Source organism: Geotrypetes seraphini, chromosome 2 (assembly GCF_902459505.1).
Source record: "Geotrypetes seraphini chromosome 2, aGeoSer1.1, whole genome shotgun sequence".
Lineage (NCBI taxonomy): Eukaryota > Metazoa > Chordata > Amphibia > Gymnophiona > Dermophiidae > Geotrypetes > Geotrypetes seraphini.
In genome coordinates, this window is record NC_047085.1 from 502,351,994 (window position 1) to 502,374,541 (window position 22,548).

Consider the following 22,548-nt stretch of genomic DNA (forward strand, 5'->3'; position numbering starts at 1 on the left):
TGTCTTTATATTTATATCTATACCTTACATAAATTGTTTCTTCAGATACTTTAGTTAGATTGTGAGCCTTTGGGACAGTTAGGGAATTTCCAAGTACCTATCTTATTTATCTATTGTATCTTTTAATGCATCATTTTTGTAAACCGCTTAGAAACCTCACGGTTATTAGCGGTATATAAGAATTAAATTAAATTAAGAGCTACATAACTGTTAGTGCTCGTTGCACTCAGGTAGGTGGCTTGTTCATTTCACCCTTGTTTTATATTATGTTCCTATTGGCATTAATTTTTACATTTTAATCGTTGCAAAGCAGAATAGAATTGGCTCAGTTGGAGAGTTTCCCCATATTTCGACTTCTTATTTCTCCTCTTATAAGGTTTGTCAACTGCTTTGGTACGAACTGAGGAACTAACGCAGAGCCCACTGATGCAGGAGATGGAGCCAAGAGAAAAAAAATGTAGATGATGTTTTATGTTTGTCAAGAATTGTTTAAGAACTTAAGAATTTGCCACTGCTGGGTCAGACCAGTGGTCCATCACGCCCAGCAGTCCGCTCCTGTGGCGGCCCCTAGGTTATAGATCAGTGCCCTGAGACCAGCCTTACCTGCTTACATTCTGGTTCAACAGGAATCCATCCAACTTTGTCTTAAATCCCTGGAGGGTGTTTTCCCCTATAACAGCCTCCGGAAGGGCGTTCCAGTTTTCCACTACTCTCTGGGTGAAGACTTCCTTACATTTGTACAGAATCTATCCCCTTTCAACTTTAGAGAGTGCCCTCTCTTTCTCCCTACCTTGGAGAAGATGAACAACATGTCTTTATCTACTAAGTCTATTCCCTTCAGTATCTTGAATGTTTCTATCATGTCCCCTCTCAGTCTCTTCTTTTAGTGGGCTTTTATTTGTTTATTGTCTCCCCCTTTCTAATACAAATTGTAAAACACTTAGAAGTCTTGATTTGTGTTTTATCAAAATTTTAATACACTTGAAACTTGAAACTATACAACTCGCATCTAGAGATGAATAACCCACTTGTTCAAGACTCATATGCCTTTCTACTAGAAAGATTATCGAAGTAAGAATCTAATCTTCCCTTAAAATGCTAAAATGTGGTGAAAACCAAGGGGATATTTTTAGACTTCTTAGATCTCTTCTCTTTTAAAGGGACAATTTTAGCTAGTGTTCTATTTATAGTATTGTTCCATTGGTTTATGGATTCTTCCAGATCCGATACTGCTGAAACTGAGGTTAGATTAACCTGCTTTCAAAACTGATTAGAGACCATGTTACCTCTTGATCAAAATGAAATCTGAAATGATTGAAATCGCTGGTTTTTCATATATAAATTAAAGTCAACGCTCTAATCATTTCAGAAACAAAGAAATTGTGGAGAGTCGATGTCCAAGATGAAGGCTTTATTCAAACAAATAAATAATCCACATAAAAATGTGGATTATTTCTTTGAATAAAGCCTTCATCTTAGACATCGACTCTCCACAATTTCTTTGTTTCTTCAATATTACTCTTTGTGGAGGGACCGGGGTCATTTTTCTTGGTGCTCTAACCTTGGCATCACGTATTCCCGTTGGAGGAGAATGGGTTCGGCGGGAGGTTCCTATCGGGACTGCGAGCCCTCTATTCATCTCCAAGAGCGAACGTTATTGCCAACGGTCGGGAGTTACAGCCGTTTTCGATCTGTAGATGAACAAGGCAGGGGTACCCCCCTCCCCGTCACTTCTTTTGTTTGTGCTAATGGACCCGTTTCTTAGAGATGTGGAGTTGATGCCGACAACTGCGGGTATACCGGTGGGGAAGTGAAAGTTTAAGCTGTTGGCCTACATGAATGACCTCTTGGCACACCTTTCAGTGTGAATTCTCTTGTGCAGTTTTAAATTTGAATGTCTAATAAAGCTTTTACCACATTCTGAACAGGTATATTGTTTCTCTTCAGTATGACTCCTCTCGTGCTTTTTTAAATCTGATGGATGATTAAAGCTTTTACCACATTCTGAACAGGTGTATGGTTTCTCTCCAGTATGAATCCTCTTGTGCAATTCTAAAGTTGAATGCTGATTAAAGCTTTTACCACATTCTGAACAGGTATATGGTTTCTCTCCAGTATGAATCCTCTTGTGCATTTTTAAATTTGGTGGGTGAGTAAAACTTTTACCACAGTCTGGACAGGTATATGGTTTCTCTCCAGTATGAATCTTCTTGTGCATTTTTAAAGTTGAATGCACATTAAAGCTTTTACCACATTCTGAACAGGTATATGGTTTCTCTCCAGTATGAATCCTCTTGTGCACTTTTAAATTTGATGGACAAGTAAAACATTTGCCACATTCTGGACATATATATAGTTTCTCTCCAGTATGAATCCTCTTGTGTATTTCTAAATTTGATGAATGAGTAAAACATTTACCACATTCTGGACAGGTATATGGTTTCTCTCCAGTATGAATCCTCTTGTGCATTTTTAAAGTTGATTGTACATTAAAGCTTTTACCACATTCTGAACAGATATATGGTTTCTCTCCAGTATGAATCCTCTTGTGCCTTTTTAAAGTTGATTGTACATTAAAGCTTTTACCACATTCTGAACAGATATATGGTTTCTCTCCAGTATGAATCCTCTTGTGTCTTTCTAAATTTGATGAGTAAGTAAAACATTTACCACATTCTGGACAGGTATATGGTTTCTCTCCAGTATGAATCCTCTTGTGCATTTTTAAATCTGATTGCTGATTAAAACCTTTGCCACAATCTGCATATGTAAATTGTCTCCCACTTCCATAGATTCTCTGAAGACATTTTAAACCTGTTTGAAGATAAAAAACAAAAGGTTTTATCATAATATGAATTATTTTGTGCATTGTTATCTAAAGATTTTATATGTAATTAGTTTTATTCCTTCTTGTATCAATTGGTGCAGTGTTATGGGTCAATATTCAGATGGGGGCACTGAGCATTTTCTATAAAGCTGATAACATATCTGGCCACCAGTATTAAAAATCTGGTTCATGGGTGATGGCTGGAAGCTGTGTGGTTACAGCTGGTATTCAGTGCAGTTCCCACATAGCTAACTGGACACAGGACTGGTATTTAAGCATTCTTACTTGTCTAGTTAGCTATGTGGCTACTGACATTGAATGTCCCCACTGTACATTCGCATAATTTCAGGGTCTGACTCGACTCCACCACTGCCTGGATCGTGCTGGGATGGTCAGCGTTGCTGCTGCTGCTTGTATGATGTACTATTTACTAGTGATTGCTGCTCTTCTCCTCTTTTTCAGTCCTGAATGCTGCTGAACGAACTTTCCCCGAGTGCAAGTCATGTGACCCAAACATGTCATCTCTACTCACCAAAGAGTGATTCTAAAACTGAATCGGGTTTTGCTCCTTGGGGTGAACTCTCAGGAGGGATTGGGACTTTGCCTGCTGTCTTTACATTCCCTATGTTGCTGTTGTTTTCCTTGTACTCCTCTACAACACCCAATATCAGACCATGTCTTCTAAGCGGACCTTATTAAAGATCTAATAAGAGCTCAAACATTTAGATGTCTTATGCTTCATGGAGACTTGACTGTGTCTGAGAGAAGAGGTGCTGTGCCTGTTATTACAATGCTGCCTCTCAGATTTGGGGACTGGCAATTGTAATTTCACCCAAGTCTCAGGTAAAGGAGCTATTTGTTAACTCGGTTCATAGTCAAATGCGCAGACTAGTGATTGCAAGACAAGTGAGCGCCAAGACATATGAGCGCAAGACAATTCAGCGCGAATGATTTCTAGTATTTAAATATATTTTATTGAGATCAACCAGAAAATCAAACAAATATACAAGATGAAACTCAAACAAGCTCAAATTTTGTTGTACAACATCCCCCACACAACTCCCTCCCCCCCCGTTCTCCCCTTACCTCCCCAAGGTCCTCCTTCCAAGTACATCACTAACATAGGCAATGATATAATACAAAATGATACAGGCTTACCAACAGAAATATACTGATACAAATAAACAGGGAATCAACAGTTAAGCAAGCGGCTGCAAGCCAAGGGAGTTAGGGTAGACCAAAAGGGTTCCCAGGTGCATTGAAAAACGCGCCCTAAGAGAGAGAAGTCTGTCACGTCCCTTCATTCCCACATCAGGAGGGTGATCATCCGGCACCGCCAGAGAGAGTAATCTGGCACTTCACCTTCAAGCCATTTCAGCAAGATACTTTTCAGGGCCATAAGGACAGTCCACTTGAGGAAAGCAGCAGCCCCCCTTTGATGGGGATAATAATGGGGAACAGCTCCAAATAAGAATAAAGGAGAGCGTTGAATTGTAATGTGCCAAATGCGCTCTACAAAAAAAAAAACATCATTCCAAAAGGATCGAATATGAGAGCAAGTCCAGAACATATGTCCCAAGCCCACTTCAGGTGCCTGGCAGCGGAGACAAGCAGCGGACTCACGAAACCCAGCAAGATAAGACCTCTTAGGGGAAATGCACAATCGGATATCCAGCTTATAATGTTGTTCCCAAAAGGTGGTATATTTGCGAAAGGCAGATAACCTACGTACAGCCTGCAAAAGCACATCTACAGCTAGGTCCCGAGCCCGAATGATTTCTAGTAAAAAGCACGAGCATGACATCTGAGCGTTGACAACTGAGTGTAAGACAAGCGAGCGCCGTCCAGGCGCTTTTGTCCCATCACGCTCTTCTGAGCACGTTCTTGGTGCAGTTATGTTGCTCAGTTATCTTTGCGCTCATTTGTCTGCTCCCATTTGTCTTTGCGCTCAATTGTCTGCGCGATTTTGTCTGCGCTCGTTTGTCTTGGCGCAGTTATCTTTCGTTCACTTGTCTTTGCGCTAACTTGTCTTCACGCTCAATTGTCATGCGCTGACTTGTCTTGCGCGCATTTGACTTGCCACCGTTCGGATCACCTCTTTGTGCTCTTTTTGGGTCCTAGAAAGGGTTTGGCGTTTTTCAAGACCTCAGTGGCTCGTTAGGTCCGAGAGGTTCTCTCTTCCGCTTATTTGTTGGAGGGTAAACGGTTGCCGGAGGCTCTACATGCTCATTCAACAAGAGCAATGACTATGTCTTGGGCAGAGTCCAGGGGGTTTTCCCTGGAACAGATTTATAGGGTGGCCACTTGGGTCATCTTTCAACATGTTTTCTAGGCATTACAGCTTAGATATGGCAGAGCACTTGGAGGCGTCCTTGGGTGCTCATGGAGGCGCAAGTTGAGGTGGCTTTGCTACATCCCACTAGTCTCTGTATTTATCTGCTGTTGACGCTAAGGAAGAAAATATTATGTCCTACCTGTTCATTTTCTTTCCTGTAGACGCAGCAGATGAATTTAGAGCCCCACCCAATCGGTATTTTTCCATGATTTTTTTTCTCTTGGTGAGGTTTTATGGTTGGGGGTCAGGATTTCTTTTGCTTATGGGAAAGAAGTTTGTTAGACTACAACTTCATTATCCGGATGCTTGGATATTAAGCGATACTGACTGGCAAGAGGGACTCCATCCAATATATACACCTGCGAGTCAGTTCTCTATCTCCACCTGCTGGTAGATGTGTGCTATCCCATTAGTCTCTGGATTCATCTGCTGCATCTAAAGGAAAGAAAATTAACAGGTAGGACATAATTTTTCCTTCCTAGGGATGGGCAGACTAATTTTTTTTTTCTTTTCTTTTAGTTCCTCTTCATTTTTATTTCAAAGGCAAATATCACCAAGAGTGTGAACTATTTGGAAATAACCACCATCAATCCACAACGGCATTTAATGAACTTCAAAGTGCCTAATTTTTTACAACTTTTTTTTAAACCAATCTTTTTTTCTGTAATGAGTTACTATACTACCTCTATGGTCTTCAGTTCCAGCCAACCACCAGCCAAATTATTTGAAGGCTTTTTTTCTTTTCTGGCTTTTATTCATCATCAGACCTTAGCTTTTTTTAAATGCTTGTGCTCTATACTCTATATCTTGTGCAATTCATTGAACTTTTTATATAAAGCTTTAAACTTATATACTTAGCTTTAGCTTAGCTTCCCGAGGTTCAAAAAAGAATTAAGAAATAGCTAAAATTTTAAAGCTTTGTGAAAAAAGGGGCCCTATTTCTGATGGTTCTCCAGTGGGTCACACATGTGCAGTGTTTGCAAAGGGGACACACTATTACTGCCATCGCTGACAAACTGAACACTTTTTTTGAAGCTGTATTTACCGAAGAAGATATATCTAATATACCAGAAACCAACAGGCTATACACAGGAAATGAAGACGGAAACTGACAGGGTCGGCAGTCAATCTAGAAGAGGTATGCAGGCAGATTGATAGGCTTAAAAACGATAAATCCCCGGGACCGGACAGCATCCACCCAAGGGTAATCAAGAAACTGAAAGGGGTTATAGCTGAACTGTCGATCAAATCAGGAAGGATTCCGGAAGACTGGAAAGTAGCAAATGTTACGCCGATCTTCAAGAAAGGTTCGAGGGGAGATCTGGGAAACTACAGACCAGTGAATCTGACTTTGGTACTGGGAATGATATAAAGGCGCTGATAAAGGACCACATCATTGATCACCTTGATGGACACAAACTGATGATGACCAGCCAGCACAGCTTCAGCAAAAGAAGATCTTGTTTGACAAACTTACTACACTTCTTCGAAGGAGTAAACAGGCACAAAGACAAGGGTGACCCGGTCATTATATATCTAGATTTTCAGAAGGTGTTCGACAAGTTCCTGCATGAACGTCTACTTCGAAAAATTGCGAGCCATGGAATCAAGGGTGATATATTCACGTGGATTAAAAACTGGTTTGCGGATAGGAAACAGAGAGTGGGGGTAAATGGACAATACTCAGACTGGAGAAGAGTCATTAGTGGAGTGCCGCAGGGTTCGGTGCTCGGGCCCATGCTCTTCAACATATTTATAAATGACCAGGAAATTGGTCTGACGAGTGAAGTGATTAAATTTGCGGACGATTCAGAGTAGTGAGGTCGCAGAAGGATTGCAAAGACCTACAACGAGACATAAACACACTTGAGGAATGGGTTGCGAAATGGCAAATGAGGTTCAACGTGGATAAGTGCAAGATGATGCAAGTCGGTAACAAAAATCCTATGCACGGATACAGGATGTCCGGTGTTGTACTCAGAGAGAGCCCCCACGAAAGGGACTTGGGAGTACTTGTAGACAAGTCAATGAAGCCATCCGCACAATGCGCAGTGGCGGTGAAAAGGGCAAACAGAATGCTAGAAATGATCAAGAAGGGGATCACAAACGGATCTGAGAAGGTTATCATGCCACTGTACCAGGCAGGTAACCTGGTGTGCTGCTCTGCTGCAAGAGAACGGAAGAGGAGGCAGCCGCGTCAGCTGGTAGTTCTGGAAGGAAGCGGTGGGAACCAGGCAGCCCGCCAGCATTGGGGGGCGGCGGGGAGGAGGAAGTGGACCAGGGCCTGCCTAGGGGGTGAGGAGGAAGAGGCCGGGACCTGCCTGCTGCCCTCCTGGGGGGGGGGGGAGATAGGGAGGAGGGAGAGGCTGGGGCCTGCCTGCCTACCTACCTGCCCTCCCTGCCAAATTAAAAATAGGGAGAAGGACCGGCGTTTTGGCATTGGCGGAACCAGTTGCATCAGTTGGCCATCTGGGAGGCGCGAGATGCAGAAGGGGCCAGGAAGTCTAAATTGTTGTTCCTGAATATTTGGGAGCCATATTTGCAAGATTTGCATCCAGAGGGCCGTAGTGCGGTATTGAGATGGGTGTCCTAATGTGGATGCCTGGACAGTGGGAGAGTACTGACGAGTATTGGTGGGGAGTACCTTTGGGTGGGTGGGGGGTTTGGGGTGGGATTGAGGGGTATGGGTAGGTTCTGGGATTTTACTATGGACAGGGTACGGGGGATTCAGTGGGGGGGGAAGTGGTGTGGCTTCCTCGGGGCTCATCAGAGTTCAGGGCCTCGGGGTGCCTTTCCGCTCTCCTTCCCATGCACGCTTTCAGTGGTGTGCGAGAGGGGGGGGGGAGTTTGGTTGCTATTCCTCTTGTTTTGTCCTTGCATGTTATATTATTTATATGATGCATATTAAACATAGAATAGAAACATAGAATATGACGGCAGAAAAGGGCCATAGCCCATCAAGTTTGCCCACTCTAGTGACCCACCCCCCTGACTTTACTCCCTTAGAGATCCCACGTGAATATCCCATTTTCTCTTAAAATCTGACACATTGCTGGCCTCAATCACCTGCAGAGGTAGACTGTTCCAATGATCAACCACCCTTTCTGTGAAGAAGTATTTTCTGGAATCGCCATGAAACTTCCCTCCCCTGATTTTCAGCGGATGCCCTCTGGTGGTCGAGGGACCTATAGGACAGAAGATATCATCTTCCACCTCGATATGGCGCGTAACATACTTGAACGTCTCTATCATGTCCCCCCTCTCTCTTCGTTCCTCAAGTGAGTACAGCTGCAATTTATTTAGCCTTTCTTCATACGTGAGATCTCTGAGCCCCGAGACCATCCTGGTGGCCATTCGCTGAACCGACTCAATTCGCAGCACATCTTTTCGGTAGTGTGGTCTCCAGAAATGAACACAATACTCCAAATGGGGTCTCACCATGGATCTGTACAGCGGCATTATCACTTCAGGTCTCCTGCTGACAAAACCCCTACGGATACAACCCATCATTTGCCTTGCCTTGGATGAAGCCTTCTCCACTTGATTGGCAGCCTTCATGTCATCACTAATGATCACCCCTAAATCTCGTTCCGCCGTGGTCCTAACCAAGGTCTTACCATTTAGTGTGTAAGTTTTGCATGGATTTCTCTTACCCAGGTGCATTACTTTACATTTTTTAGCATTGAAGCTGAACTGTCAAGTCGATGACCACTGTTCCAATAGTAGTAGGTCTTGCGTCATACTGTCAGGCAAAATGCTTTTGCCTACTATGTTGCATAGTTTGGCGTCGTCTTTTCCTCTAAGCCCTTGGGTCATATCACCTATGAATAAGTTGAATAGAATCGGGCCCAAGACCGAGCCCTGTGGCACTCCACTGGTCACGTCTGACGTTTTGGAGGGGGTACCGTTTACCACTACCTTTTGAAGTCTACCGCTTAGCCAATCCCTAACCCATGTAGTTAGTGTGTCCCCTAGTCCCAGCGATTTCAGCTTGTTCAATAACCTGCGGTGTGGGATGCTATCAAAAGCTTTGCTGAAGTCCAAATATATTACATCCAGAGACTCCCCGGCATCCAGTTGTCTAGTTACCCAGTCAAAGCCAATTAGATTAGATTGGCAGGACCTGCCCTTGGTAAATCCGTATTGGTGGGGATCACGTATTTGTTTTGTATTGTGTGCCTTTCGGGGTGCCTTGCTATTGTGTTTTGTTGTTTGCATCAATAAAAATTGTTTGAACCTAGAAATAGGGAGGAAGGAGGGAGAGGCCGGGCTTTCCTGCTGCCTGCCTGGGGGGATGCCTGGCAGGGGGGAGGTCTGCCTGCCTACATACCTCCCCGCCCACCCTGTCCCTACCTGCCTGCCAGCCACTAGGCCTGCCCTGTCCTGGCCTACCACTAGACCACTAGAAGGGGAACAGGGTAAAGAGCCTGGCAGGGAGTGTGGGGTTGGGTGCAGAGCCTGCCAGGGAGAATTTGGTTCAGAATGGTTTTTTTCTTGTTTTCCTCCTCTAAATTTAGGGTGCGTCTTATGGTCAGGTGCATCTAATGGAGCGAAAAATACAGTACTTTCATAAATTTACAGCTAAGGGAGAACTACCCTTATGGGACAAACGAGGTTTCCTTGTGAGCTTGGAATAAAGAGCAAAAAGTTTACTTGAAAGATTTTGAGATAGATTGAGTTGTTTAGAAAAAGTATTTTTTATGGTGCGGTATACAAACCTAAGGTTTAGTTTTAGTTTTAGCTTTATCAAATCACATCACATAAAAGTTATATTGCAGTGTTATATTTGTGCCAGGGTCGTTCATATTTACAGATCTGTGATTTAAGCATCTGAAGGTCTCTATGATACCAAGGATTAGTTCACCAAGAGGTGGAAACATATTTAAAGGGGTGCTAGCCCATCCAGAAAATTAGTTAAGGAAGTGTTTCGAGTAGAAGCTTGGTCCTCTGGGAAAGGGATCATCTATCATAGGCAAAATCGAGAACCAGAAAGTGATCAGACCAGGGTATTGGGAAGGATAAGTGAAACTTTGATCATTTGTGGGAGATCACTGAATCTAAGGTGTAACCTGCCTGATGAGTTGAAAAAGTCAGATAAGAATGTGAGGAAGTTGGAGGTCTTAAGATGTGATGCTGGGTCCACATGAATATTAAAGTCACCTACGTAGATTAATAAGAGATGGGAATCTAGTGAGCGTATTTGCAATGGCTTGGTGAACCTTATTCCATTCAGATGCACAGAGAGGAGGGCAATAAACTAATTATAGGTGGCTGAGTGAGAAGAAAATTCCAGTAGTAAAGCTTCTGAATAAGGCACAGAGTTAATTAACGGTGGCAAGTCAAAAGCGGACAAAAGCGCGAAGACAATTGAGCATGAAGACAAGTTAGCGCAAAGACAAATGGGAGCAGACAAATGAGCGCAAAGCGAAGACAAGTGAGCACAAAGATAACTGAGCAACATAACTGCACCAAGAACATGCTCGGAAGAGCGTGAAGGGACAAAAGCGCCTGGACGGCGCTCAGTTGTCAACGCTTTTTACTAGAAATCATTCGCGCTGAATTGTCTTACAGTCAGATATCTTGCACTCACTTGTCTTGGCACTCGCTTGTCTTGCGCTCAGTTGTCTGCGCCCGTTTGTCCTCGCGCTTTTGTCTTGCGCGAATTTGACAATGAACTGATCCGAACGCCGAAAATCATTAGTAACTTAGTGCAAGAGCACTCTCCTTACATCGAGCAAATGCAAGGCAGGAAACTTTGACCTCCTAAAGGACGGTAGAAAGAGGACCTGATTGATATGAAAAGGAGAAACCACTTTTGGAAGAAAGGAACTGTTCGAATCGAACTCTGGCCTCCGAGAAACGTAAGAATAGATCCCTGCAGGACAACACCTGCAACTCAGATACCTGCCTGGCCGAAGCCAATGCTACCAGAAAAAAAAATCACCTTTAAGGTAACATCCTTGAGTGTCACGTTATCCAAAGGCTCAAAAGGCACCCCTTTCAAACCTCCAAGGACCACCTTCAGACTCCAATCCGGACACGGCCTCTGCAAAGGCGACCTAATGTGGTTCACCCCCTTAAGGAAACGTATCACATCTGGGTGAGACCCTATGGACAAACTTGACACCTTCCCTCTATAACAGGCAATAGCCGCTACTTGTACCCGAATGGAATTGTAGGCCAACCCTTTAGCAACCCCCTCTTCCAGGAAGGAAAGAATCTGAGACAGGGAAGTCTAAAAGGGAAAAATCTCTAATTGAATGCACCAAGCTTCAAACACCCGCCAGATCCTAGCATAAGTCGTAGAGGTAGACCTCTTCTTTGCCTGCAGCAGAGTAGAGATAACTTGCTCGGAATATCCCCTAAGCTGCAGCCTCGACTTTTCAATATCCAGGCTGTAAGACCACAGCGGAAGGGAGTGTCCCCCTGAACCAACTTCTGTGTGAAGCAGACAGGTGTCCCCCGCAACCGAAGCGGAGTGACCTGTGACCACCTCCTCCAAGGAGTCTAACCTGAGGGCCGCAGACAACCCTGAAATATCCAACCTGCTGCGCTCGAGCAGCGAGCCAGTTGAAGCAATATGTGCCAACTCTCCGGCCGGAGAGGTAACCTCCTCAACAATCACCATGGGGCCCTTGGAGGACTGAGGGGCCTACCCTATTTCCCAAGCCTGACCTCCGTGCCTGCTGGGGAGTCAGGGAACTCATCGCAAGGTAACCAAAGGACATACTCCCTTGAGTTCCTGTCTCCTGAGGAACCAATTGACCCACTGGTGGGCCCTCAAAGCCCCGCAATAGAGCCGCTGGCCCTTCTGTCTGCGAGGAACCAGAAACCCCGGCCCCAAGGCTCGCTGGCCCCAGAGCGAACCTCTCACAACCTCCTATCCGGACCCTGCCCACAGGGATGCCCAGAAAGAATCTGCACCTGGAAAGAAACATTCTCAATCGAAACCCTCATGCCCTACAAAGAAGACCTCCTGGCCCTACGTAATCTTGGCCCATTCCGCAAGAAATGAGGTCAGCCGTCCCCCCATTCACTCGGCAGAAGAAGCCAAAACCCCTTCATTATGTAGGTTGTGAGGACTGGGGAAGATCTGTCCTTAAGGCTGAGGGTTTGGCAGGGCGAGAAGGTTGCATCTGCACAACCCTGGACCTGGCACTATATTCCACTGTATAGGAGGCCCAATATGCTAATTTCCCTGGGCTATACCTCCTGCTATCCTGAAAACGTAGCCAAGAAGAAGGAGATCGAGGTGCCCCTCTAGACCTATCCTCCGGCAACCTCTGAGACATAGAGTCACCAAAATCCTTCACCAATTTCTCCAGGTTCTCTCGAAACAATAACCTGCCCATAAAGGGAAGTCGTACCAGGCGTAACTTGGAGATGGCATCCGCTGCCCAATGAATCAGCCTAGATACCACTGGTAGAGCCATCTGCTTAGATGAAGCCCTAATCATATCATATAAGGCAGCGGTCTCAAACACGCGGCCCCCTGTGACTATTTTACGGCTCGCGATCTGTCTTCGCCTAAAGCAGGGGTTCCCAATCTGCTTCCCTTCCCTCCTCCAAGCCACCGCAATCGGGGAACAGGCCAGCGCCGAGGTCTTAGCTCTCCCTGCTTATCTTCCCCAGCTCGGAGCCGACCAATTCTCGCCACCCGACGACAATTCTAACATCGGGGAGGAAGTTCCGAGCCAGCCAATCGCTGCCTGGCTGGCCCGGAATTTCTTCGGCGCTGGCCTGTTCCCCAATGGTAGGAAAAATTATTTTATTTTCAATATAGTGATTGAAATGTGTCAGTTTTGAGAAAGGAAAGATATTAAACTTTAAATGTGAGGGCTGCAGAAAAAATAGGGTACTTGGAGGGCCGTAGAAAAAATAGTTAATGACAATTTTGCATAAGGTAAAACTCTTTATAGTTTATAAATCTTTCCTTCAACTGTTAAAGGAAAGATTTATAAACTATAAAGAGTTTTATCATATGCAAAGTTGTCATTTCTTTAATAAGACATTAACTATTTTTTCTGCGGCCCTCCAAGTACCTACAAATCCAAAATGTGGCCCCCTAAGGGTTTGAGTTTGAGACCACTGATATAAGGCATCGGCCAGATACACCAACCTTCACTCCACATCGGGAAAGTCTGGGGGCAGAGCCCCACCGGACTCTACCACCCTATCATTAAACAGCTGGATCCACTGAAGACAGGCTGTTGCCGCATAAGAACTGCACACAGCTGCCTGTAGAGTGCTGGCAAACCTGGTCCAAGCCAAACGGTTTTGGGGGGGGGGGGGGGGTTCTTATTGGAAAGAAGTCCTCCGGACCAGAAAACTCTCTCCAGTTTTGAAATTACTAGTGAACGAACTAAAATATTGAGAGAGGATGGATCTAGAAAGTTATTTCAGAATAAATTTCACAATAGAAACAACCTTTTTTTCTATCTTTTGTTGTCTGAGCAGTTTATTTTTCCATTCGCTTAGGTCCCAGAGTCCCTTTTCTGCTTTTCTTTTTTCGTAACTGTCTTCCTAGGATCATCTGTCCATTTTACATTTTGTCCCTATGTGTCCTGTCCAGCATTTGTCCCTCTATGTCCCTCTCCAATCCCCTGCATCCATCATCCCTCTGTCAGAATCACCCCTTTTCAAGCAATGTCCCTGAGTCTAGCAGTCCTTCTATGCCCCTGTCTCAATGCTCTCCCCATCAAGCATTCTTCTCCATGCCTGTCCCTTTTTGTGCCCAGCATTGCTTCCGTGTCATTGTCTGTATGCTCAGTCCCCATCTAGCAACTCTTTTCTATGTTCCTGTGCCTCTTATTGTGCAGGATCTTCTACCCCTCAGCCAACTCTCTCCCCTCATCCCTCTCATTCCCCCCCTATCCCCTCTAAAGCTAGAATCTCTCTCTATCCCCCCAACTCCCCGAGCCAGCATCTCATGCTATCTCCCCCTATCCCCCAGTACCTCTCTCTCCCAGCCAGCATCTCTTCCATTCCTGCTCCTCCCCCCAACATCTCTCACTCTCTCCCCATTGTCCACAACCTCAGTGACGCGGATTCTACTCAATAGAAGCCTGCCGCCGACTCAGCAGGCTTTCCGCTACTGCGGTCCTGCCAACGAAAGCTAATTTAGGATCTAACATAATTCCTAAAATCTTTATGGTCAGAGTATGTTGCAATAACTGAGGTGCAGCATCAGAGAAACATAATTGATCAGATATCCAAACAGCTTTTGATTTCGTAGGGTTCAGTTTCAGACGGTGACTCCCAAGCCAATCAGCAACTCTCCATAAACCAAGATTAAATGATGACGTCATGCTGGATACTAACTGAATTTTAACCACAAAGAAGTACGCTGAAATCCCGTGTTCTTGGATGAGAAGAGCCAGAGGGCTTAGGAATAGGTTAAATAACAGAGGAGACGACGCTGAACCCTGGGTTCCTCCACACGTTAATAGCTGAAAAGCAGAATCCCTGTAGCTAGTGATTCCCACTTAGCAGGAGCAGAAATCCCGAAAAAGGGATGAAAAAACTACCAAATTAAATAATAAAAGGAGAGAGCAAAACAAGCGCGATCCTGCAGGCACGCATGCAAAAGGGAAAAACTAGAGGTGGAGCTAGAGAGCACAGTGAAGTAGAGCAGAGTCACAGAAAAAAATCCAAAGTGGATTCCTTCTGCATATGGCACGCAGCCAGTGTTTCTCAACTCGGTCCTGGACTACCCCTTTGCCAGTCAGGTTTTCAAGATATCCACAATGAATATGCATAAACTTGATTTGCATATACTGCCTCCATTATATGCAAATTTATTTCATGCATATTCATTATGGATATCCTGAAAACCTGAGTGGCAAAGGGGTACTCCAGGACCGAGTTGAGAATCACCTATGCATTCTGCCTGTTCTGCAGGATATAATTTCTCACAAGCCCCACTCACCTTCCCTGGGAGCTGCTTTCTCTGTTAAGCAGGAGACAGGACTGAGATGCTCAACCGTGAAGATACAGAATGGGAAGAATCAGAGATTCAAGGCCTGCAGCTCACAAAAGTTCTGCAAACTTCTGTAGCTTTTTCCAATGCTGGACTCCATCAGATGACATCATCCACTTGGGAGGACTTATATACTGCTCTCCGTACAGATAATAACAACAACTTTATTTTTGTATACCGCAATCCCACAAGCAGTTCAGAGCAGTTTACAGAGGAAGAGACTGTATACAGACAGCGATGTTACAAAAAAAGACTTTCAAATTACATTAGCATGCCAAGAGTAGCCAGGATTTATCCAGAAGCATTTCAAAGATACAACAAGACAGGAAAGGAGTCAGAGAAATTTATCAAAGAGAAAGGTTTTAATTGATTTCCTGAAGGTTTGGTAGGAGGGTGCATTTGAAATGAAGGTGGTTAGACATTTATTCCATTTGCCTGCTTGGAATGATAATGATCTATCAAGGAATCTCTTGTAGATACAGCGTTTCAAGGATGGGAAAGCAAACAGATAGGCCCTACGTGTGCAAGTGGTGCCTGGAAATTCAAAATGGTGCGACAGGTGGGGATGAACCAGTTATGGTTTTGACGCAGAGGCAGGCAAATTTGAAAATGACCCTTGCTTCCATCGGCAGCCAGTGTAGTTTTTTGTAATACGGGCTTACATGACCCGATTTGTTTTACTCTGCTGTACTCTAAGACCTCTTTATACTGTAGAGTAGTTATTATTAAAATAGCCAAATCATTCTGTAGAGTATTTGTTACTCACCCGTGTATGAATGTCTAACTTCTCTCTCTCCTGACTCCTGGGGGTCCTGGATATTTGACTCTCCGTCTTGTTTAATCCACGATAACAGATCAGGACTTATCCTCACAAAGCCTGTTTCCAGGAATAAACATGAAAACTCAGTTATACTTCCCTTTTATTCAAAGAAAAATCATCTATGATGGATTGTTTTTAATTATGCTGCTCTTATATTTTAGTCCTATCACAGGTGACCAGATAATCGTCTCAACGTTTCTCTCTACAGAATATTGTAAATTCTCCAAAGAGCTGCTGTTATGCAGGAGCCAAATTATCAGAATACAGAAGCTCCGTTCCAAAATGTGTAGAAGAGGAGCAAGATAAAGGTTGAAAAGAGGAGAAACCAAAGTGATCCTGGGGAGGGAAGGGGAGACAACTTTAAGGGCCCAACCTGATGTTCTTCCATCTAATACAGTGTCCTGCAAACTTTCTCGAGCCATGGCACACTAAATGTAGTAGACATGGCTCGAGCATCTGGAAGTGTGCAGATGTCGCTGCGACAATGTCACGCACATGCGTGATGTCATCACGTCAATGTCCGAGCATGTGGGAAGGCTCTGACATGCCTGCCAGTGGGGGGTGCCAGCAGGGAAGAGAACCGGAGAGGAGAGGTACAGGCGCCAACTAATTGCTTACAGGTTGTGCCTCTAGCCACGAGAGGCATGCCCTGTAGGAAGTTGGCCAGTGCCGGTGCCTCTCCTCACCAGTGTGCCGCAGCACACCTGAAATCTCAGGAGGCACACAGTTTGCGATACACTGCTCTAATATATAGAAAGAGAAGTTGGTGAGGATTTCTTCCATTACTCTTATCACATGGTGATCCTGGAGACAATTCTGCAGCTTTTGGAGCAGTTCACAGTGTCAGACAATGATATAAGGTTTGCAGAGATCAATGACCACAGCACCTTACTTTTCTTTGGTCTCAAAGACCGCTTCCAGGTACAAGATAATCTTCTGCACCCAGGTTCTGACCATTTGGGCTACTCTGACCCTGCATTTTAGCTATTCAAGACACAGAGAATAATCTGTTTCTTATTTCAAAGGGAAAAAAAACTTGTAGGACACCCAAGATAGTCTTATGGGCCCTCACGCTGTCAGTTTAAGATAGAGATTAGCACAGAGAGATCCTGATCGTACTTGGAAGTTTCTGGAGCAAAGGAAGTACAGAAAGATGTCTCATATTAGATGAATATTTTAGATGCAGATAAAGCAGTCCTTACCTAGGGAGATCAAAGTCTCATAATTCTCCTTCATCACCTCCCTGTAAAGCTCCTTCTGCCCTTCATCTAAATATTCCCACTCCTCCTGGGAGAAAGAGATAGCGATGTCCTCAAACGCCACCTGCATCTGAAACACAAACCAGAAACACATTCAGCACCTTCTGTATCACCATCAGGCATTATTGTAGACCTGGTGACCCTGAGCAAGTCACTTAATCCTCCATTGGCCCAGGAACAAACTAAGTCCCTGTATGGACCCATTTCCCCCTTCCCCAATCTTGCCCCTCCCCCTGCAGCTGAGAGAAGGCTGAGCCCCACTGCCAGAGAAAGAGAGAGAAGGAAAAGTGGGGGTGGGGGATCTTCTACCTGAGCAGAAGCTCCTGTAGCCATTTCCCTCTCGGCTTTGGACATCAAGGACTGGAGAGAAGAGCAGAAAAGATGGACGACTCAGCTTACTTCCGGCCACATACTGATGACATCACAAAGGGGGCGGAGTTTGGTCAGAGCTGAGCGAGATAGTCCTTTCTCCCTTATGTGTGCTAGGGGGCGGACCCTTCCACTCCTCTTCCCGCCCCAGGGGCCATTCTGACCAATCAGCACTAGAAGGGGCAGAGTCTTCAGCATGAAGCTCCGCCCTCTCCCTTGTGACGTCACCAGCCTTCTCGGCTTCTCCCCAAGTCCTTTCTAATCCTGCAAAGAGGAAACTGAGGGAGGAGATTCCCCCCAACAAACACTGCGGCAGCTGCCAACTTGGGATCCTGCACAGTCGAGACCTTAAGCGGACACATAATACAGAAGAAGGGAATGTGGACTTATATATACTCACAAAAAACGTAAAGGGAACAATGCATCGAAATTTTCAACACCTTTAAAACCCAAATGGTGCTCAGAATCCACAAGTGGATAGGAAAAAGCTTTAGCATGGGGAACAAACCCCTAAGGCATTTTTCACGGAATCTATCATTGCACCACCGATTTTGGTAGAAAGGTGAATAAAATATCTCTAAAAAACCGGTGTAATAATTGTTATATGTCCACAAAGTGAAAAAATATCCAATACGTAAGAACTTCAAAACTGGTGAACTTAATTCAACTTATCTTAAATGTCCATACAGCGATGGTCTTGACAGGTTCTGACGCGTTTCGCCGAAATAGGCTTAGAAGGCTTCTTCAGAGAACCTGTAACGCTGTGTGAAAGATTCAGTTTGTAAATCCTTCCTAAACAAAAACACAAGGTGAAACTAATGAAATTCAAAAACCAAGAATAATACAAAGTCTCGGTCGGCTGGATACCTGGTACAGAGAAAAAAAACCTTTCATTTCCTGTGATGTCAGTGCTCAGCTGAGCACCCTGTATTTGGAATGTGCAAAACTGTCCATCATCAGTGAAGGAACGCCCACCATTCAACTTCACGGTTCAATCCAGTGGGAGTCACTGTCCTCCAGTAGTAGATCCATCTCTGCTCATGTTTCCATAGCCAGGCTTGGACATTACCGCCTCTCTTGAGGTGAGCTACTTCCAAGACTAAAAATTGTAAGTCATGTAGCTGGTGTGATAGCGAGTGCCAGTGCTGCACTAAGGGGGCTCCCATGTCACCCCTCCTGATCTTGCTCAAATGCTCGGTGATACGTACCTTAATGCTACGAGTAGTGTGTCCTATGTATAACAATTTACATGGGCACATGATCATATAAACTACACCCCGAGTGTCACAGTCCGTATGATGTTGAAGAATGTGGGATTTTAGATAGACTGGGGTGGTCAATTTGAGTGGTCTCAAGAGCATGTGAGCATATTGTGCAGCGACCACATCTAAAGTGACCTTTACACTGAGCTGAGATGTTAACATGTGCACTAACAAATTGAGAGGTCGTAATGTGATCACGTAAATTTCTGCCTCGCGAAAACGCAAACAGAGGGGGTTGAGAGAGCCTTGGATGTACTTGTAAAATGTGCCAATGGGCTTTAACAATCTTTTTGATGGCAATGGCTTTATATGAGTGAGGTAAAGTGCACACCATACGAGCTTCTTCAATAGCAGGGGAATGCTGTAATAAATACTGGCGGTGAGCATATAAGGCCCTTTTTAAAAGCCTTTTTGATGATACCACTCGGATATCCTTTGTCTATGAACCTTTGTCTCATTTCTACAGAGCGTGCCTTATACTCCTCTTTATTACTACATAATCGTCTGAGCCGCAAAAATTGGCCCATGGGCAAATTATCCCTCAAATGACGTGGATGGTAACTGTCATAGTGCAATAGATTGTTCCTATCTGTCTGTTTATGGTATATCGTAGTATCAAAATGCCCCTGACTTAGAGTGATACAGATGTCAAGAAAGGCAATCTGAGTAGTAGAAATGGTAGATGTGAATTGTAAATGTGGGTTACAGGTGTTTAACCACAACAAAAAACTGTAAAAAGACTCCACCGTGTTAGTCCATATCAAAAAGACATCATCTATATAGCGCTTCCACACCTAAATATCTGTGGAGTGAGTGGCGGTGTAGATGTAAGTCTCTTCAAAATCTGTAACATACAAACATGCCAAAGTGGCCCCCATGGCAGTGCCTTGGATCTGCAAAAAAATATTCAGTATCAAACATAAAGTAATTCTTTTGCAAGGCAATGCTGGCAATTGTTACAAGAAATTCCACTCTCGCTGCTGATAAGCTGAGGGTCACTAGATGTCTGCGGACTACCTCAATGGCACTGCACTGAGGAATGTTCGTATATAAGGCCATTATGTCTAAAGTGACTAGAAGAGCACCCTGAGGAAGAGTGGGTCTCCTGAAGCCACATGAGCATAGATGTGGTGTCTTTGATATAGGATTTAGCAAGAGTAACCTGCTGTTTAAGATGAAAATCTACGAAATCTGACCATGGCTCCAGAAGGGAACCTATGCCTGAGACAATCGGACGCCCAGGTGGAGATGTAAGGCTTTTGTGGATTTTGGGGACAAAGTATATAACCGGAATGACTGGATGGGTTTGGTGTAAAAATCGGTATTCTCTATCTGTAATAGTCCCCTTTTCCAAAGCCTGCAAAAGAACATGCTAGATGAGATCAGCTATCTCTACCGTGGGATCCGTGGGCAACACTTGATAATACTGTGAATCACCGAGTTGTCTCTGAGCTTCATTAACATAAGCTACAGTGTCTTGAAGTACTATGCCTCCTCCTTTATCAGCAGGGCGTCATCTCCAGGGACATGATGCAATCCATACACACTTTATCTAAAGACACCAGTATTACCATACGCCCTGCTGATAAAGGAGGAGGCATAGTACTTCAAGACACTAGCTTATGAGCATTTGAGCAAGATCAGGAGGGGTGACATGGGAGCCCCCTTAGTGCAGCACTGGCACTCGCTATCACACCAGCTACATGACTTACAATTTTTAGTCTTGGAAGTAGCTCACCTCAAGAGAGGCGGTAATGTCCAAGCCTGGCTATGGAAACATGAGCAGAGATGGATCTACTACTGGAGGACAGTGACTCCCACTGGATTGAACCGTGAAGTTGAATGGTGGGCGTTCCTTCACTGATGATGGACAGTTTTGCACATTCCAAATACAGGGTGCTCAGCTGAGCACTGACATCACAGGAAATGAAAGGTTTTTTTCTCTGTACCAGGTATCCAGCCGACCGAGACTTTGTATTATTCTTGGTTTTTGAATTTCATTAGTTTCACCTTGTGTTTTTGTTTAGGAAGGATTTACAAACTGAATCTTTCACACAGCGTTACAGGTTCTCTGAAGAAGCCTTCTAAGCCTATTTCGGCGAAACGCGTCAGAACCTGTCAAGACCATCGCTGTATGGACATTTAAGATAAGTTGAATTAAGTTCACCAGTTTTGAAGTTCTTACGTATTGGATATTTTTTCACTTTGTGGACATATAACAATTATTACACCGGTTTTTTAGAGATATTTTATTCACCTTTCTACCAAAATCGGTGGTGCAATGATAGATTCCGTGAAAAATGCCTTAGGGGTTTGTTCCCCATGCTAAAGCTTTTTCCTATCCACTTGTGGATTCTGAGCACCATTTGGGTTTTAAAGGTGTTGAAAATTTCGATGTATTGTTCCCTTTACGTTTTTTGTGATTATTACCTTTTGGAACAATAATTTGTTTACTCTATACCCAGTTGTTGTACTTTGGGTATCCAGGACTTATATATACTGCCTTCTTGGCATTTCAAAGTGTGGGCACTGGAGGGTTAAGTGACTTGTCCAGAGTCACAAGCTACTACTAAAGCACTGAAAGGTGTACACAGTCCCTGCTCAGAAGAGCTTACAATCTAATTTAGACAGGATATTTCAGGATTGGGGGAGATTATAGTGGGTATAGGTATCTGACAGCAGTTTCAAGAAAGTGGACCTTTAACGTGGATTTGAACACTGCCAGGGATGGAGCATGACGTATTGATCTGTTCGTCATACGGCACCGCAAGAAAGAAAGGACGGAGTCTGGAGTTGTGGAAGAGAATGGTACAGATAAGAGAGGCTTGCCCGATGAGCAGAGTTCATGGGGGAGATAAGCGAGGAGAGATATTGGGGGGCTTCAGAGCGAATGCACTTGTAAGTCAGCAAGAGGAGTTTACACTGTATTTGGAAATGGACAGGGAGCCAATGAAGCAACTTGAGGAGAGGGGTAATGTGAGAATAGCGGCTTTCACAGAATATCAGTCGCGCAGCATCATTTTGAATGGATTGAAAAAGCGAGAGACGGGCACGCAGGAGGCCTGAGAGAAGTACGTAGCGGTAGTCCTAAGTGCGAGGTGATGAGAACGTGGCCAAGGGTTTTGGTAGTGTGTTCAGATAGAAGAGGATGGATTTAGATAATGTTATAGAAGAGGAAGCGACAAGATTTGGCGGTTTGTTGGATCTGAGCAGAGAAGGAAAGAGAGGAGTCAAAGATCACCCCAAGGTTGCGAGCCGACAAGACAGGGAGAAGGATAGCGTTATCCACAGAAACAGAGATCGGCAAGAGGGGGGAGATGAGTTTAGGCAGAAAGATAAGGAATTCAGTTTTAGCCATATTCAGTTTGAGATGACGGCAAGACATCCAAGTAGCAAAAGGAAAGTACAGTGCTCCCCTGCGACACGCAGCTCCTGATTGGTAAGGCCTAACTTTAGTACAGGAAGAGGCGGTCGTTGCATACAACGAGTGATTTCCTTCACTCGCCGGTGCTCCAGCTGCTCTCTCCCGCTGCCCTCTCCAGTCTCCCCCACGAAAAACCGTTGAGATGGATAACCTGGACATACAGATGGATAAACTGGACATACTGGCCTCACTTGTGTATGCTGGACAGACATTTTTAACCTATATTTTCCCATAGCCTAGCCCAGCCTGTACCTTGCTGTCTGTGAACACATG

The 22,548-nt window shown here is 44.5% G+C and overlaps 1 protein-coding gene and 1 pseudogene across 2 annotated transcripts; both read right to left on the minus strand.

Annotated features, from left to right (window-relative positions):
- LOC117354953 overlaps positions 1 to 22,548 on the minus strand; it is a 329,542-nt pseudogene that overhangs the window by 158,825 nt on the left and 148,169 nt on the right.
- Positions 1,451 to 18,378, minus strand: LOC117354490 (zinc finger protein 716-like). 2 transcript variants are annotated; one of them, XM_033932133.1, is made up of 4 exons: positions 18,277 to 18,378; positions 17,164 to 17,290; positions 15,908 to 16,018; positions 1,451 to 2,814 (listed from the first exon to the last, which is right to left on the minus strand). In XM_033932133.1, exons 2-4 carry the CDS (start codon positions 17,288 to 17,290, stop codon positions 1,832 to 1,834), a joined length of 1,221 nt encoding a protein of 406 aa, XP_033788024.1. In that variant the 5' UTR covers positions 18,277 to 18,378; the 3' UTR covers positions 1,451 to 1,831. The 2 variants fall into 2 exon arrangements, with proteins under 2 accessions (XP_033788024.1, XP_033788023.1); XM_033932132.1 differs by lacking the exon at positions 18,277 to 18,378 and adding an exon at positions 17,530 to 17,659.

Coding starts and splice junctions, on each gene's coding strand:
- LOC117354490 (XM_033932132.1), bottom strand. CDS start 17,574: ATGTCCAAAGCCGAGAGGGAAATGGCTACAGGAGCTTCTGCTCAG. Junction 17,291..17,529: donor CTACAGGAGCTTCTGCTCAG/GTAGAAGATCCC, acceptor TTTGTGTTTCAG/ATGCAGGTGGCGTTTGAGGA. Junction 2,815..15,907: donor AGTTAGACATTCATACACGG/GTGAGTAACAAA, acceptor ATCTTCAAACAG/GTTTAAAATGTCTTCAGAGA.